The sequence below is a fragment of the Brachyistius frenatus genome, unplaced genomic scaffold (assembly GCF_029030835.1).
Source record: "Brachyistius frenatus isolate BFR_SWC_R1_liver_20210118 unplaced genomic scaffold, ASM2903083v1 Contig_229, whole genome shotgun sequence".
In the NCBI taxonomy this organism is placed as follows: Eukaryota; Metazoa; Chordata; class Actinopteri; family Embiotocidae; genus Brachyistius; species Brachyistius frenatus.
The window spans coordinates 42,910-61,255 of NW_027210828.1; the positions used below are offsets into that span (position 1 = coordinate 42,910).

Genomic DNA, 18,346 nt, shown 5'->3' on the forward strand with positions numbered 1-18,346 from the left:
TTGAAACTTTAATTTTGTTTTTTTGAATTAAATTTGACATCTGATTGCCTCAAGGCCTTATGATTATCCTCCACACTAGGCATTTGAACATATAAAATCGCTGATCACCACTTGCATTGAATGTTTTGTGGTTTAGTCAACTTTGTAAAAATCAGGTGTTTGTTATGGGAACCAATCTCTATAGCGTGAACCACACCTTCCACACTAAACAACGTTTCATATCTTCTCACGTCCCCCCTACATACACCTCTATTTGTGCCTTGCTCTCATTTCACTCTGTGAACACAATGAGTGACAGTGAGTCACAATGACTGATGAGGCGAGTTTCTGTCAGAGAGTCTCTGGATCGAATTTTTGAACCGGATGAAGAGGAGATTGAACCGGAGATAGAGGAAGATGTCTTAGAAATTGAAGACAACATTGATCCTGATTTCGAGCCGGACAATTATGAGACTGACCAGTCGACAGATGGCGAGGAAGTGGCACCAGAGGAACAGGCGCCTGTGGTGACATATGAGGGTGGCAACTTGCTCTGGTATTCATCCTCCCGGGACAGAGGAGGCGGAGAGAGTTAAAAACATAATAAGGATGACACCAGGGCCAACACGATATGCAACGTCTCGTGTGGATGACATCAAGTCCAGCTTCCAACTCTTTTTTTAAAAAAAATTTTTTATACCAGAGTCCATTGAGGGTATTATACTGGACATGACAAACCTGGAGGGGAGGCGTGTGTTTGGGTACACGTGGAGAGCATTGGACCAGGTAGACCTCCAAGCCTACATGGGTCTGTTGATTCTAGCAGGGCTGTAATAAACAGACCATCCTGCTGCCTCACATGTGTCCCCCACATCATCTGATGGATAGGCATGGTAATAGCTCAACTATTTCTCAACCCACCTGTTGATGTCAAGTTGAATTGAAGAATTTGTCATTTTCACAGACACAGAAAACAATGGAGGCCACAATAAGCCTAAAATCTTCATTTTCAACAGTTAATGGCTTTATTCTTTGAATATTTATTTCATAAAGGTTAGGTCCTGACTGGCAACCTGAATTGTTGGATATAGGCGGTGAATGAATAATAAAACAGAGCCTGTAGTTTTCATTATGGCATTCCTGATAATGAGAAAGCCGACTGATACCATTAGGTGTAACTGTCAATCAATTTACTTATGATTTCACGAAACCTTTTGCTGGCAAACTTGGTTATAATAATATAAAGATATCACTAATAGTAGTTTTATCTTTCTATAAACCGTGTTATACTCTGTATATGTTTATTAATCCCTGAAATTAACATCACTGACTCTAATTTAATGTAATACTCTGAAACATGGTAAACAGCTGCATGTGAAAACCTTTTTGGAAAGAGCAATTTTTTACACCTTGTTTCAAGGATTGTGTTTATAATCATGTATCGTTGTGAAGTTACATTTCATTGTACAGTACTTATCTAATAATGGGCAATTACTAAGGAGTAAAGGAGAAAAAAAAGAGGGAACTGGAATGAGCCTTTAAATAACTTGCATCAAGGACACCTACAGGTTTTTCATCAATAGGACACAAAATAGAAAACAAAAGTAGGAAGTATCAATCAGTTATTGATTTTGTGTCATTTAGCTCCAGAATGAGTAAAGAATGATCCTATCAGGAGTTTACAGGTTCCTGAACTAATCCCACTGGTTCATGATGGTGGTACCTACAATAAGTGACTTATCTCTATCCACTGATTTGGCATGAAACAGTTTCCTGTATTAAGACACATGGCTGCAGGTTCATGGCAGTTGGTTCTGTAATCTGCTGAAACTCATTGTGGGTGGGGTGCTAGTACACTTGGGTTTCCCCTTAGCCCTGCTTTGAAACCGTACCCACCATACAGTTTATACCGCTGTCTGACAATCCTGTTCTTTCCTGGTTCCACCTCCCACATCGGTTATTGTTGTGTCTGTGTTTTGTTTGTGTTTATTTAAAAATCCTCTGTTGTAAACCCTTCCTAAATGGTTGCCGGGGAAACCCAGCTATCACAATTATACAACTATGCGCTGTAACACAACAATCTGCTGAAATGGAAAATATTCAGAGATATATATGAATATTTAACTGATATTATAAAAAATATTGATTGGACTTCTGACTGAATAAAGTGAGCATGTTTGTTATTCCTTTACAGAGTCACAATACTGTTTCAGTGGGTTATTTCTGTTTCCACATTATCAAACTGAACCAGCCTTCCAGCAGTAAAGTCGTGCACTGACTATCTTTTCAACCCTATCACTTTGATTATTCCCACTGCTTCGAGTTTCCCCCAGAGCAAAGGTCCTGGCGGAGCCTTGATCTGATGTCAAGTCAACATTTACAGCAATAACAATTGTTTTTGACAGGTTTATCGATTTATGTCTGTATTTGCATTTGCGCAAGACATAGCGAGGCAGATTAAAGTCTTGTATAAACTACAGTTTATGAATTTATTCAAATGACATGTGAACGATGGTTTTCATAGTTAAAACAGGCAGATAATGACATGTCTAATCACACTTTCTGCCTGTTAGTTCTATGGGTACCAAAAAGCAGAGGCGGCAGGATCTCTCTCTCTCTCTCTCTCTCTCTCTCTCTCTCTCTCTCTCTCTCTCTCTCTCTCTCTCTCTCTCTCTCTCTCTCTCTCTCTCTCTCTCTCTCTCTTTCATTGTTCAACGAGAACGTGTGTGAGATAAAGTGTATATGGAGGAAGACTGGAATGATAAAAGCTCAAAAACCAGATTCAGAGAAGAATGAGGTGAGTGCTGGTGTGTTCCCTCTGACCACATCATGTCCACTTACAGTCCATGTCTATGCTCGAGGAATGTGTGAGCGTCTGGCCAAGTCACACGCCTCACTTCGCTTTTTCCAAACAGCATCAGCCCATATGCAACCGAGATGAGGGCGAACAGGAACACAGCGTTTTGCAGCTGTCCAATTGTATACAAAAATATAATGCTGTGCTTCTTTTGAATGTTCCTCAGCCCCACATGTAGGAAAATCTACTCAGTATATCAAGAATATTTTATTGATGTTCACCTAAAGCCACTTTTGCACAATCCACTTCCCTCTGCTTTACGCGTGAGCGTAATGTATGTTGACATGCGTCTAGGTGTACTATGGATGTGCGTGAGTGAGAACCAGTGACAAGAGCCAAAGTACCGCATTCCTCTTCTGGCTTAAGGGATTAATAAGTGTAATTACGTGTGCACTATGACATTGTTATCCAATGAGATCCACCCAAAGATCAAAGGTTCCCTAATGACAATGGTGATATAAAATGATGGGCAAACAGCAAGGTTTTTTGCCACAGCTTATCAAGGAATTTCAGATAGTTTCAGCATTTGAGTTAATCTTCACCTTCTTTTGAACCTGTTACCTTTTACTCCTCTTGTAGAGTTTGTTTGGTTATGATTTATTAAGACCTTTTTAGTGATTCATCTCCTCTAATTGTTACATCGTTGCTCACTAAAATAAAATGGCACAGATATTAAGTCAGGGGAGTAACAGCGTCAGAAATAGTTATCAGCTTACACCCAGATAAACCTGTCTGATAACTTCTAACCTCATATTATATATATATATAAAAAAAGAATACAACTTTAACTGTAGAATATATAAAACCAGGATGTTAACAGCAGTTGACGGCTAAAAGGAAAGTGTGAATTCATTATTAATGATGATACCTATATCTGAATGAAGGTAAAAATCTATTCAGTAGCAAAGTTGTGCAGATAAAGGAGGACATGTTTATCTTTGGTCTCGACTCCATAAGGAAACTGCACCCTTGACTGTATGATTCAGATTATAAAATGTTATGAACTTTAGTCCGTTGCACAACTTGTGTCTTAGGTACTAAATTCATCCTTAAAGCAGCATGAATCATCTCACACGCTTACATGTTTCACTTTCAAACACGCATGCGGTCGAGGCTGCTTTTCTGTGTTTTCTCTGTACGTGCCAGACATCAGCAGTTCTGAGTGTGTGTGTGTGTGTGTGTGTGTGTGTGTGTGTGTGTGTGTGTGTGTGTGTGTGTGTGTGTGTGTGTGTGTGTGTGTGTGTGTGTGTGTGTGTGTGTGTGTGTGTGTGTCTTTTAGATTAATGTTCATGGTCTGAGTGCATCAAGCGGATGTAGCTTTAGTGAGTTGAGCACCTCCAGCTGACCGTTTAGAGATTATTGAATGGGATTCTCCTCTCCCACATCTGCTTCGAGTTAGGGCCTGGAGGCCAGTACAGGAGGGCCCAACAGTCTTTCTCAGTGGGGGATGGCAGGAGAATGCCTATTGAACCACACAGATACCAACAGCCTGATGGCCAGAGGCTGGAAACTGGGTTATATATAACAGGTAACATTTTTAAGTCTGTATATCAGTTTTTTTTTTTTTTTTTTTTTTCAGTTTTCCTGAAGACACAAAACAAAAAGCAAAATGAAAGAAAACCAAAAAGGTACAAAAGGATTTCCCACTCTACATCGTCCCCCTCCCGCGATACATAGTTCTAGCTGCTGGAGCAAAACAGTGCAGTGTCCACTTTTTGTTTGAAAGCGCAACCCTTACAAGTATTTAATGTCAACGGTTGGCAGTTTTCAAAGTCAATACAAATGCAGCGATTGAGCTTGACAGTGTCAAATCAGGAGGAAAAAGACTTATATTTCACAGAAGAGTTTTGAGTATATATTCCAAATAGAAATTAGTGAAACTGCACTGCTAAGACACTTCCCATGTTTTGCAGGGGCCGTTCTGAGATGCTGTAAGAGGCTATGTTTCCACGATTTATAGAGTACAGAAGTTTGCTATTACGCAACACAAGCACAGTGATTTGATTTGTGTGTGACCTACATCTGTGCTAAAAGCCCCGAGACTGTAACCGTATCCCGAGGTGGTGGGCATGATTGATGTTTACTTTCGCAGGATACCTGAAGTCCCTGTGGGGCCTCCCTCCTCCTTCCTCAACAACCCCCTATTTCTCTCGTTCCTCTCCGCCTGGTGGGTTCAGCTCCAGGCCGGCTCACTGTGAATCAGCACCAGATGTGGTTCTGGAATCGGATGGTGAAGCATACGACACAGACGACATAGACGACCCACCCAAGGAACGTCAGATTGGACCCCCCCCCCCTCAAATCCCTTGTTAAATTTTGTCACGAGCACATGACTCATCGCCATGATTGGTGACGCTGCTTACATAGATGAGACACTGCGTATATAACTAGAAAGCTATAAATTAAGCGTAATATCAGTAATAAAGTCTTGCCTGCTTCTTGTAGATATTATTATCTTATCACTTTTAGTGCGCCTGAAGAAATTAGTCTTGGTTTTCTTTGCAAGTAACATCTCGCGTACGGAAGCAAAGCTGTATCTGCTTTGCTCCTGAGGATAACTCTTCTGTGTAAGTCAGAAATGATCAGCCTCAATATCCGTTCATTATAAATAATTGAGTGCATGTAACGCAGAGCAGATGAGAGGAATTCCCAGCATACCCCTGAAGTCACCTTGACATAAGTGCCACTACCACACCTACATGTATGAGATAAAAGTTCATACAAGCTTCCAATCAAAGCTGACCTTTATACATTTTTACACATTAACAAATACATTATTACAAGCACGTGAACCTGGAACAGGTCAGCGAGCTGATCTTTGAGACCATGATGTGATTTCCTGTAAACTGGCTATTTTATTCCTCCACATCATGGTGGTTTGGCCAGACTGGGAAATCTAAAATTGTGTCACTGGATTGTGGGGGATTAAGGTCTCTATTTTGAGGTTGTTAAGGAAGGGATATAGCCATATTAATGTTCCAAAGTACAGATGAGTAAATGAGTAAGTGAGTGAGTTGTGTGAGATTGTGGATACAACTCTTGGTTGTTGTTTTGGTGCGTGGTCACTCTAGCAGGGTGGTGCTTGCCGTTGCACATCTGTGAGTAAGCTAAATGATGTTGTTGGGCTCAGAGCCGAGGGTGGGGGTAGGGAGAACTGAGAAGGAGAGAGGGTGAGGGGGGGCTACACAAGCACGTCATGTCGGACCCAGAAAGAGAGCCATCTGTATTATGTCATGACTGCAAGAGCACTCCACCCTTTGCTCTCGATTTCCCCATTTCCCGGTGTCTTTCCCTTCCAGACTCCCCCACCCACTGTCCCTCTTGCTTTTGCTCTACTGCTGTGTGTGTTACTGGTTTAGTGTTACTGACAGTCATAGCTGCCCGGCTGTTTATGTGTCGTGTTGTATGCCTCTAACCAAATGGTGACCCAAAACGTAATACTGTATTTCCATCTGTATTTGTAACTCCTCTCTTTATGGCTGCACTTTCTTCACCCTGTCTTCTGTCTGCCTTTCATCTTGTGTCCATCTGTCCATCACTTCATTTGCCACTAATGACCCTCCACCTCCAGCTCTGTGTTCGTACTTGTCTCTCTTATTTGATGTTGAACTCTGCTCCTGAAGGAACACCTGAAAACCAAACATGGATGCTCAACAACTTGTAATTAAGTAAAGGACTGTTCCCTGTTGGAGCCTTAGCTGATGTCTATATTTCCTCAAGTTGAGGTCGTGTTTCTGCTAAAAATTACAGCACCAACTCTAATAACATTCATCACCCAGTTGTTCTTTTGGTAGTAATTCCACTTATAGTATAATGATGTTGGATTTTGATTCTGGTGCGTTTTTCTAAGCAACAAAAGTGGTGACAACAGGCGCACCCTGTATTGAATCAGCCACATGCACACACAAAGACACAACTGTTGTCTCTCTTGCACACACAATAAACAGGGCATCCAACAATAACTGGTGGGAGCTTTAACAAAACTGTAAACTCACTTCATAGCTGAGATTTCAGGGGAAGAACTCTGCTCTCTACCGTGTCCTTGTGCTGGCAAATTATCTGCCGGCCTCGATGTTTGCTTAATGTGCAGAAAGGAGAATGGGTAGTAAATAATATTCAGATATTGTGTGGAATTGTTGACAGAATAATTGCTGCAACAAAATCAGTCTCTCGGACAACAGGCCAAGACTAATTGCATCAGTGTGTGCACAACAGATTACCTGATAGAACAGTCACCAGAGAGAATCGCCCTGCGACTCCTCCGCTCTTCATGCCCGAGGCAAAATACATTTCCTGATTATCTGCCAACCTTTTCAAACTTTTGAAAAACATTATGGTGTGACAGCAGTATTTTATTCTTTTTTCTTATCCGGTAACAGTGTGAGTCATGTCATTGGGGAAATTCATGAGTAGTAAAACTTACAACCAGGTATCATATTGAACTTATTGTGCCATCTTCTGGCCAAAGATAGTAAGTGAAACCAAGTTTACGCAAAATTCATTTTTAACCACAGAGCTCAAATTTTACCTTCTGGTGTTGATATTATTTTAATTTCAGGTCATAATGACAAGGGGATTTCACAAATATGTTATTGATGATAGTACTTTGATGCATGGATTACAATAAATAATTTTAAATTGCCTAATTCTAGGCCTCTGAGCACTGCTCACATCCACAATTAGTTGAGCAATATAAATATAAAAAGTGTTTGTTATTAGTTTGTACTTTCAGAGCACAATTATTAATCCCATGAAGTTTTGATTCATCAAACCACAAATATAAAACACTCAAATCTTAAAATTAGGTATTCAGAAAGCTGTTGCAAATGCTCACCAAAAAGTAAGAGTATAACAAAATCCATGATGCTGTGACTATAGATGAGATGAGATGAAAAAAAAAAACAACAACAAAAAAAACAACCAGTCTTGCTTGTTATGATCAGATTTATTTACAGATGGAAGTGGGAGAAGATCCCCCCTTGTGCAAGTACTAACTGGAATTCAACATTTGTTCAAATAAAACAGCAAAGATTGGAAGACACACAAAATCCAAACTTGAAAATGACCACTTCAATGCTTTGCTTATTCAACAAACATTGGGGTCCTATATAAAAATGTGACAAATGCAACAAACTGTACTACCCACTATTTAGAACAAACAATACTGATTTAAAGCAGGACAATATGAAAATACTTAAGTTGAAATTAAACAAAAAACAAAACAAAACAAAAAAATCACTTCAGGTCAGCAATCATACTCTGTCATTAAGTAAAATAAGATGCTCTTTCACATAATAAAAAACAAATGAAAAACTTTGATGACAAGAATGAAAAAAGCAAACACTGCAAGTTTAGGCACAATTTCATCCATATTCCACACTATGCTCTGCATGCTGACAAAGTAAAAGCACTACACTATAAATCTGTGAGCTTATTCAAAATAATACAAACGAGGCAGACGGCTGAGCATTGTGAGTTGAAATAGCTGGTCAGTTTCAGAATGAGAGGCAATGCTAATGTGATCAACTTTTGCAAAGGACTGACAAGATATTTTAACTTCAATGTCATAATTGACAATGGAACGAGTACAGCAAGGCAATGCAATGCCTGCCAATGCACTCATTACGTGACCGGACAGTAATAATACAAAGCAGTAGGAGTGACAAATGAAGCTACTTCATTTGGTTCTTTATTTGGACCGATGAGTTGTAAGATACAGGAAGGGGATGGTGGGAACAGCATTCAATCTGGTCAGCTGTGCAGAATAATGGTGCAGTGATGTCTCTGGGGTATGTTGGGTTAATACTGTAGGTGATCCTCATTCCTCTCAGCCTCAGTGAAATGGCAAGGAGGCAGAGGGGATAGAGGAAGGCTGTAAAGCAAATGAGCTACCAGATAGGGAAGGAACTACTGCGGATGCGATACAGAGGAGAAACTACACAGCTGGTCTGACATCAGAAGCCTGAAGGTGTTAAAACATTCATGTCCCGAGGTTTGAGTTTGTGTGGCCGTGGTGGTACCCGCTTGGCTTCAATGCCGGAGATGTCGATCTTGGGGGGCATGAAGTTGGCAGGGTCCTCCGCCTTGAGGTTCATCTGGGTGTTGGTGCCATCAATGGTAGAGGACTTCTGCAGGCCAAAGTAGGACTGTAGCGAGAAGCCTGCAGGAGACAGGTGTGGTAGATGTTGTCATAAATGACTTAAATCTACAAAATCTACCAATTATCCACAGCTTCAGTCTTCACTTTAATTATAGGCAGGAAACTCTGTTCACATTCACAAGTTTGCTCAGCCACTCTGAAGGGTGGACCAATCAGTGAGCAACGGGGGTGAAAAAGTGAGATGATGTTGAAGTTGAGCGCTTGTTTCAAAATGTACTTCCACAATGGCGGCGGTGGTAACGCTGGATGCAGAAATATGAATGGTTGTAGGAACGCTAGAAAATATTGAGATTTTGATGCCATAACAAAAACAGTGCTCTTTGTATCTTTGACTTGCAATAGTCATTTATCAATTTGCCATTGCACTCTGGTCAGTTTGGCGGTCTCTGAGAGTCTCTGTTGTTTACAGCTTGGCGAGTTCCAGAGCACAACATACATCATATTGGTGGTTGATGCCGATTGGTTGAAGGCTGCTTTAATAGTTTCAAAATTAACCTGAAGTCTACAACCAGTAGGATGCAACAACTGGAAATAATAGAGTGTGATCAGACATATTGAATTTGGGTCAGATAATACCTGGCTCGCAGAGAGCAGATGTAGTTTCATTATTTTAAAAGAGAAACTTTAACATCTCCTAAAAATCTAGTTTTTACTGGCATCTAGTGGGTTAATACATCACCTTGCTACAAGGATATACAGGTGTGCCCTCCAGACTCTGTGACATCACGATTTGGGCGTGGTTTTAGGTGCTGAAAGAAAACTTCTGAAGTACACCGTTCCGCAGACTTTAAAACGGTTGGTCTAACAATAGTCCTCGAGTTCAAATAAAAAATTTAAAAAAAGCACCCATCTATTGATACGGGGCAACATCTTTCTTAACAAATGGATTGCAGGTTGTGGTTTCAACATAGCTCCACCCGATCACTAGAAAATCCCCACTCATTTCAAAAGCTATTCAGCTGCAAACAGGTGTGGCAGTGGAGCCACCATTACTGTTTTCACAGAGCACACAAAGCCCGGGTTACTGGTTGTTTTGTTGTTTGAGGTTAAAGCTACCGCTCAAACAATTAAGCCCATCTACTGTACGTTAACTACATAAAGATCCTGCAGTGGAGATCCAGATGCGGGACAGGGTATAAATCTCTCACCCGAGCTGGTGTCACAGCCTGGATCAGTGGGGGACTTCTGTACCACCGACCGAGTTCCAAAGAAGTTCCACCTCTCTCCTCCTCCTCCTCCTCCCTCATTTCCTCCCATGTCTGTGCTCAGGTTGGGACTGTTAAGCTCTGGGGCGGCAAGGAAAGGTGCAGGACTCAGCTGGAACCAGCTCCTGTGTTCCCATCAAGTAAGACCAATGAACATACAAGCACACACACTTTAGTGTTAGCAGATCTGTTTTCACTCATTTTCACATGAAATTTTGGACCCGTGTTTAGATCAAAAGATATTATGATCTCAACATTTCAGCAGTACAATTCCTACCTGCGATTGAGAGCCGGTGATGTGTGGGGACTAACACAGGGGGTGACGCAGGGGGTAACAGAGGGGGTGCCACTTGGGGTGGATTGTGCTGATGTTGTAAGCCTGTCCTCCTTGAAGTCCCCACTTGGCATTCTCAACTTCTGCACAGACAGAAATAACAAGTAATTAAACATACATAAAATGGAAAAGTGCCATCTTCGGATCCACGATCACTCTGTAAATTAGACATTTAAATATTCATAACCACAATCTGGTTGTTAATTTTTGACATGCCCCAGCACAAGCAGCAAAACAAGAGACTTCTTTCACCATGTCCAAGCCAGACTGGGTGCATTTTTGTGACGTGTAGACATGTCAAAGACAGTACTGATCTTATTGAAAAAGCAAACATCCCTAAATACACAATACAAAAGGTCAGCAGTGTTTTACTTGAGCTGCAGGTCAAAAATAATAATTAAAAAAAACAAAGTGCATCACAGCCCCTAATAGCCTACCACCTGTATACATGTTGTGTGTGGGAAAAGAGAAAAGATACTCTATGAAAATTATGGTGATTTGATAATGAACCACATGACAATTAAACATCAAATAAACTGTCAGAACATAAGTAAGCAAAGGTTGTAACCAGCCCCTGATTTAACATCAAGTTAGCAATAAATGTACAGGAGCTCAGTTCAGATCCTCCTACTGCTAACAAACTAAACATGTGTTTAACTATACTTGCCTTGACATTTAAGTTTATCTGGTATGATACTGTCAATGTTCACTTTTCATCCATAACATTAAAATTGATATCCTTCTTTCTGATCAGGGCAGTGGCCATATTGCAAATTAATTTCAGAAAGAGTCTCTATGGCCTTTAATCCCCTGCGTTTGATTTGGGTCAGTATCCGGTTAAAACTGAATCATTGCTTCAACCCTGCTGGACCACAGCCACAACATAAAAATAAAACAAATCAGCAATCGACAACATCTTAACAGCTGAAGCTGACTGTATACTTTATAACATTTTGGTGAGCTGAAACGGAGAAAAAGACAAGTAAAGATTATCTACCTATTAACCATTATCCATATTGGATAATCCGGACCAGCCTCTCCACCACCTGCTGCAGGGACAGCGGAGCACATTCTCCAAAAGACTCCTCCAGCTCCGCTGTCACAAGGACAGATACAGGAGATCGTTCCAGATACAGGAGATCATTCCCGATACAGGAGATCGTTCCCGATACAGGAGATCGTTCCAGATAGAGATCGTTCCAGATACAGGATATCGTTCCAGATACAGGAGATCGTTCCCGATACAGGAGATCGTTCCAGATAGAGATCGTTCCAGATACAGGATATCGTTCCCGATACAGGAGATCGTTCCCGATACAGGAGATCATTACAGATACAGGAGATCGTTCCAGATAGAGATCGTTCCAGATACAGGATATCGTTCCCGATACAGGATATCGTTCCCGATACAGAAGATCATTCAAGATACAGGAGATCGTTCCAGATACAGGAGATCATTCCCGATACAGATATCGTTCCCGATACAGGAGATCGTTCCAGATACAGGAGATCGTTCCCGATACAGGATATCGTTCCAGATACAGGAGATCGTTCCTGATACAGGAGATCATTCCAGATACAGGAGATCGTTCCAGATACAGGAGATCATTCAAGATACAGGAGATCATTCCAGATACAGGAGATCATTCCCGATACAGGATATCGTTCCCGATACAGGAGATCGTTCCAGATACAGGAGATTGTTCCCGATACAGGATATCGTTCCAGATACAGGAGATCGTTCCTGATACAGGAGATCATTCCCGATACAGGAGATCATTCAAGATACAGGAGATCATTCAAGATACAGGAGATCGTTCCAGATACAGGAGATCGTTCCAGATACAGGAGATCATTCAAGATACAGGAGATCGTTCCAGATACAGGAGATCATTCCCGATACAGGATATCGTTCCCGATACAGGATATCGTTCCAGATACAGGAGATCGTTCCTGATACAGGAGATCATTCCAGATACAGGAGATCGTTCCCGATACAGGAGATCATTCAAGATACAGGAGATCGTTCCCGATACAGGAGATCGTTCCTGATACAGGAGATCGTTCCAGATACAGGAGATCGTTCCCGATAGAGATCATTCAAGATACAGGAGATCGTTCCCGATAGAGATCATTCAAGATACAGGAGATCGTTCCAGATACAGGAGATCGTTCCTGCCCGCTGCAATAAGCCTGTACAATAACTCACCTCTGGCAAAATCCATCACACAACAATAACACTGTTGTCTGTGTTTCTTGTTTGTTTAAATATAAATATATATACTGTACATTTATATTTAATATTTTTTTTACTGTTATTTTATTTATTTCCTGTATCTATAAATGCTGCTGTAGTGGAAAAAAAGTCCCCTTGGGGATTAATAAAGTAACTACCTGACCTAAGATGGTCCACGTTGGACACAACGCAGTGCATTTGATCCACGTGTTTGACAGAGACAAGTACACAAGAGTTTACTACAAATTCATTCATCTATATATACTATATATATATATATATATATATATATATATATATATATATATATATATATATATATATATATAATATAATCTATATTTACACGCAGCCTTCATGACAGCTCGTGTGGAATAAACGTACATTTAAAGGAGGGTGTGGAGCTAAAGTAAGCTCCAGTTTGTGCCTCCTTTGATAATGTGATCATTGAGCTGTCCGATAATGAGGAGGAGGAGGAGGGAGGGAGACACACAAACTGAGCCTCGAGTTAGATAAAGTTAGATGAGGACATGAACGTCAACAACATGACCGTCAATACACATCTGTTCATGTTAGTTAGCCGGTGATATGCTAACCGTGGCCACGTAACAGCCAACTACTGTAACCCATCAAAACTAACGTTTCGTAGCCGTCCGGTCGTTTCCGATTCAGTCATGAGCGTCGCGGTAGTTTAACTCCAGCTGAACGACCGTGATAAACACCGGACACCGTCACGACTGGTTCTGTTTGTTTACTCGGGCGAGCCTCGCTGGCTAGCTTACAAGGTTGCTTCGCTTAGCGGCCTCCTTTCGGTCAGAATGTACAAATGCTGGTTTGTAAATACAATATTCTTCTTGACGCACCTTTTTATGATAAGTTTTCTTTGGCGCCTCAGTCCGAGAGATTCCTTCATTTTGTCCATAATTCGTTGTTTAAGACGTTGACGATTATTTCTCAAAAACACCGACCGTCCGTACACAGCAGTGGGCCTTCTTTTGGTAGGAGCTCGCTGATTGGTCCGTTTCGGTAAATGAGGGGGCTTGGCTCATCTCAGGGAGTTGCTTGGCAACAGAACTGATAGGAACTACAGTCTGGTGCCAGCTCAAAACTGATTACGCAATTTGTTTACTATGATGTTGTTCCATATTTAGCCTGCTATAACTTTTACATGCGACGACAATAAGGCTATGACTTAAATATTTGTAAATATTATATTTAAATATTTTTTATTTATATTTAATAAATAAAATATATTTTTATAATTGTATAAATATATAAATTATATAAATATTTAAATTATATTTAAATATTTTCTCACATCAAGTAAGTAGCACAGATACCACCGTTCTTTCTGTAAGAATCACAATGTGCCTGTGATCTTGTGTGTTCAGCATTACAACACTGGAACATGTGAGAGGATAGCAAGTAAACACAAAGCCGGCCAAAGTGGGCACATAAACTGGACAAATAATGGAAAGAAAACATAACCTTTGTTCATACACGCAGCAGGTACTCTGAATGTGCACAATTAGCTTTCTAAAAAAAAAAAGGTGTATGCTAAACTGTCACTGTATGAAAGGTAAAGTCCAATAATTAGTTTTGTTTTTCTATTTGTGCAAGTTGCATTTTGTGACAAGACATCATTCTTGATTAAATTGTTTTAAATCCTGCAACATGACTTTGAAAATATATTTTCAAAGCTTGTGTATGTCAAATGACTTCCCCACCCCATCCGCTAGAAATGGCTAACTTGATCTTGCTAAACATTCACTTGTGGTACAAAGAACTTAAACAGTCTTGCTTACGTATGATTTGTTTTGACTTTTCATCCAAACCCGACTTGGCCAGGTACACCTGATCAGATCCATCACGAGTATATGATTAATTTTCACTGAGGCCTGCACTGAACTAATAAACTGGCAGTAAGTGTTGCAGTGTGCAGTGCTTTCTTCTTTAATCATATTCACGTTGTACAGCCATCTAACGCACCTGTAATAGAGTTCAGGTGTGAAAAGACATTTCTTTTCAGTTATTTATTATTTGTGGTCAGGGACTAAACATTTCCCCACCATTTGGCACGTCAAGTCTTGTACCTCACATTTGTTCATACTCACTGGCAGTGTGCCATCACCTAGCCGGTGAAAGCGGGTATCCTCAGCAGAAAGGCCCTTGTGGGGAGAATAACCAGCATCTGTCAGTCCTGCCTGGTGCTCAAATTTCTGGAGGTTCTCCTGGGTTTGCTCTGAGTGAGTTAGGGCAGACAGTCAAAAGTGCAGACAGTTAGTCAATGTTTTAATGTGTTGTACTTCATTAATTGTGTTACAGCATAACTGGAAGCCAAGACAGCAGTCATTTGGAAGAACGTAAATGCCTGTATAATTTTGTGACATTTAATGAGGAAAAGTTTCTTGAGGTCTAGATATTTGTCAAAATGAAAATATAAGATCTTTAATTTAGTTAGTTAGTTGGATTTCTTGACTTACTGATCATAAGGGAGCTCATTAAGGAGGTGGCTTTGGCTTTCACCACAGGCACCGGAGACTTGGCCAGTGCTGCTGCCTCAAAAGTCAGTAACTTCCCACCACTCTCACCTTCCTAGTCACACAAGTTTATACTGTTATGAGTCACTTTTACACTAGTTATATAACAGACAGACATACAATTGAAAAGTGCCTGGGCATGCACCTGACCGTCAAGAACAAGTTAATCCAAAAAATATTTTGTTCAGGTAACCAGTTCAAAAGAATGTGGCTTGAAAAGTATGAACAAACAGGGAAGTACCTCTGCAGTGTTCCTGAACCTGTGCTGCGGGATGACAGGGTCCTTCCATAACATGTTGACAGTCATGTCTGCAGGTGGCGAATGCATGGGGGCATCCATGTGCTCGTCATAGCTGATGTTGTGTCGAGTCATTCCAATGGGACATGATAAGGCACCGAAAAGACCGGAGGATGTGCCAGACTCAAGTGCTGAAGAATGGGAATAAAGAAGATATGTTGCTTAAAAAAAAATTATGTTTAAGAGGATCACTGTTAATCTGTTAAATCAAAATTTCTACATTACCTGGAATGTCTCCCTGTCTTGAGGCCATTTTGACAGCAGATCATAGGGACTGACCACCAGAGACTCTCAAGGCTGACAGTGTGAAGGTTCAGCCTACACTGTCCTCAGCATTGGACTCAAACCTGAAGACTTTATCAGATGACATCATACAGGGGTCATTAGGCTGATAGAAAGCCCTGTTCTCCAATTGAGGAAAAGCATGCAGTACAATATGTCGGTGTCCCCCCTGTCACCACAGCTTTGGAGAAGAGTTTAGGCTAATAAATGCTATTGTATTAGCCTAATCCTGGTTAAATCAGAGAATAAACATATCAGACCTGTATTTACTGTGTACTGTGAACAGTCTACTGTTCCTGACCTGCTGCAAATAGAGCAGGAGAGTCTGGTTACTGCAGTGTCATTAATATCAGTTTATGTCAGATTCATTCTCACATACCAGCCTCTGGGCTGCCCACAACAGATCAAAACAGGCAAGCAGTGAATTAAAGATGGCTCTTTATTTCACACGGAATTGAAACAGAAAGAAACCTCATCCACAGTTAGTTCCCTATTGCATGAAATACAAAGAAAGGAACACTTAGTCCCTTTGTGTTCTGGTGAACTTGTTATTAGTGCTCATTATCTGCCTTGTATGCACCTTTCCATTGGAAACCTCTCCTTTCTTAAATGAATGAGGATAGGACCTTAATTCTAACTTGCAGAGTATTCTGTCAGTCAGATTTAGATTTAGGTTGGTGGTATTTAGTAGTCTGTTACTGTCCAGACAGCTGGCATACTGTTGTTCAAGTCAGCACGGTTTGAAGCCAGTTACAATGACTTGCAAAAAACCAAAAAAAAAACATGGTTGAGAAGGAATCGTGTCTCCCAACTGTAAACTACTTATAAAAGAAAAAAAACCCAAAAACGTTACTATATTTCCCAGGAGACTAGCTAGGTATTAAAATTGAGTAGTATTTAAACCATATTTTAAACCGATATGAGCCACAATCTCTGCATGAATTATTTCAGGATAGACTGCGCTTTAATTTGACTGGACTATAGTCGTTTTCATGCATGCTGTTTATCACTTACCTGTCAATATTCCCTTTCCTCTCCGTTGAAATTACTCCACAGCTGCAGCGATTTCTTTGTCAGTGTCGCGCCGATTAAGGTAGACTGGACAGACGAATGGTGCCTGGTTGTTTACCGGCCGGTTCATCCATGACTTTTGGACATGCCAAAAGCAAACAGCGCGCTGACACGGAAAAGCTGCACCAGTGAATGCACGTCTACGGCAACCCAGCCGGCGGAGTTGATCGCCTGACAACTTAAAGCCCTGCAGAGTGTTTGGGGAGAATGTGGTGCAACATTACAGGACTGTAGCTCGTAGATGTTCCCGTTATAATCTAAATTTTACTCAAATTTATCCTACTAGATTGACCATAACCTGGATGACTGAGAACATTCGCGTTGCCATTTTATAGCTTACTCAAATGTCATTTTTCAAAGCTGAGATAGGCAGGCTGGTTGCCAGATTTGGGTATCAACATGAATATCAATTTGCAGTAAATTATACGCTTCCCATTTGGAGTCTTCTTATCTAAAAGGTTAACGAAAGACTTTTATAGTTTGACCTTATTTTTGGTTCAGGTTACAGTTGGGGTGGGGTGTGAAGTGCCATTGAGGATACATATTAGGATTTGGTCTGCAGGGAATGGATGCCTGTTTGTGGGCTTGTAATGTTGTCTTGTCTGGATCAATTTTAAATAAGCTTTTTCTAAATTTTAAGTTTTAGCTAGTTCTCAGTATTTCAATATCTATTTAGAAAGAAAAGAAAACAAAATTATAATAAACTTTATTTGTATAGCACCTTTCATTCAATAAATATAGCTCAAAGCTTGATAACAAGATAATTAAATGCAGTGCTTTACATGGAAATAGACAGAAAGGAACATGAAAACATGCTAAAATGTAATTTAAAAATAAGAAAAAGAAATAAAAGGCATATTTGAAGGTGACGACTTGGTTCCAAGTTCATGGTTAAGGTAGGCTATAAGGGAATGAGGTTTAGGCTAGAGTTGGTTAAAGGTTGAGTTTGGGCATTTAGTTGAGATAGTTAAGTTATGAGTCAGGAACTCATTATATTATTAATACGTATCTAAAGTGCACACGTGTGTGTGTGTGTGTGTGTGTGTGTGTGTGTGTGTGTGTGTGTGTGTGTGTGTGTGTGTGTGTGTGTGTGTGTGTGTGTGTGTGTGTGTGTGTGTGTGTGTGGGGGGGGGCGGGGGGTGTGTGTGATGGGCGTAGAGAATAACAGCCTATGGGACTCAGCAGAGAAGAGCCGCCCCTGTCAGAGCTGAGCCGTTATTGACCCCGCTGTAAACTGTGTCTAGAGGTTGCCCCAGAGTGTATTTCCTTCTCATATTCAATTACAGGCCACTGGATTTAAAAAAAAAAAAAAAGTGAAACAGTTCTCATTTCTTGCATTAGCAGTTCTGAGCCACAAGATAGCACTGTTGACATGGGTCACAAA

The 18,346-nt window shown here is 40.6% G+C and overlaps 1 protein-coding gene across 1 annotated transcript; it reads right to left on the minus strand.

The window, feature by feature from the left end:
* Nucleotides 1-7,762: 7,762 nt before the first annotated feature.
* kiaa1191 (KIAA1191 ortholog) lies at nucleotides 7,763-17,102 on the minus strand. Its single transcript, XM_069720000.1, has 8 exons — nucleotides 16,906-17,102; nucleotides 15,835-15,963; nucleotides 15,553-15,740; nucleotides 15,255-15,366; nucleotides 14,886-15,013; nucleotides 10,479-10,618; nucleotides 10,145-10,326; nucleotides 7,763-8,996 (listed from the first exon to the last, which is right to left on the minus strand). The coding sequence occupies exons 2-8, from the start codon at nucleotides 15,860-15,862 to the stop codon at nucleotides 8,791-8,793; spliced, it is 984 nt and encodes a 327-aa protein (XP_069576101.1). The 5' UTR covers nucleotides 15,863-15,963; nucleotides 16,906-17,102; the 3' UTR covers nucleotides 7,763-8,790.
* Nucleotides 17,103-18,346: the final 1,244 nt, after the last annotated feature.

Bases quoted from the DNA above. Each gene is read 5' to 3' on its own strand.
- kiaa1191 (XM_069720000.1), bottom strand. From the start codon at position 15,862: ATGGCCTCAAGACAGGGAGACATTCCAG. The intron at 15,741-15,834 runs GTAATGTAGAAA...CCCATTCTTCAG, and splicing joins AAGACAGGGAGACATTCCAG to CACTTGAGTCTGGCACATCC. The intron at 8,997-10,144 runs GTGAGAGATTTA...TGTCTCCTGCAG, and splicing joins AGGCTGTGACACCAGCTCGG to GCTTCTCGCTACAGTCCTAC.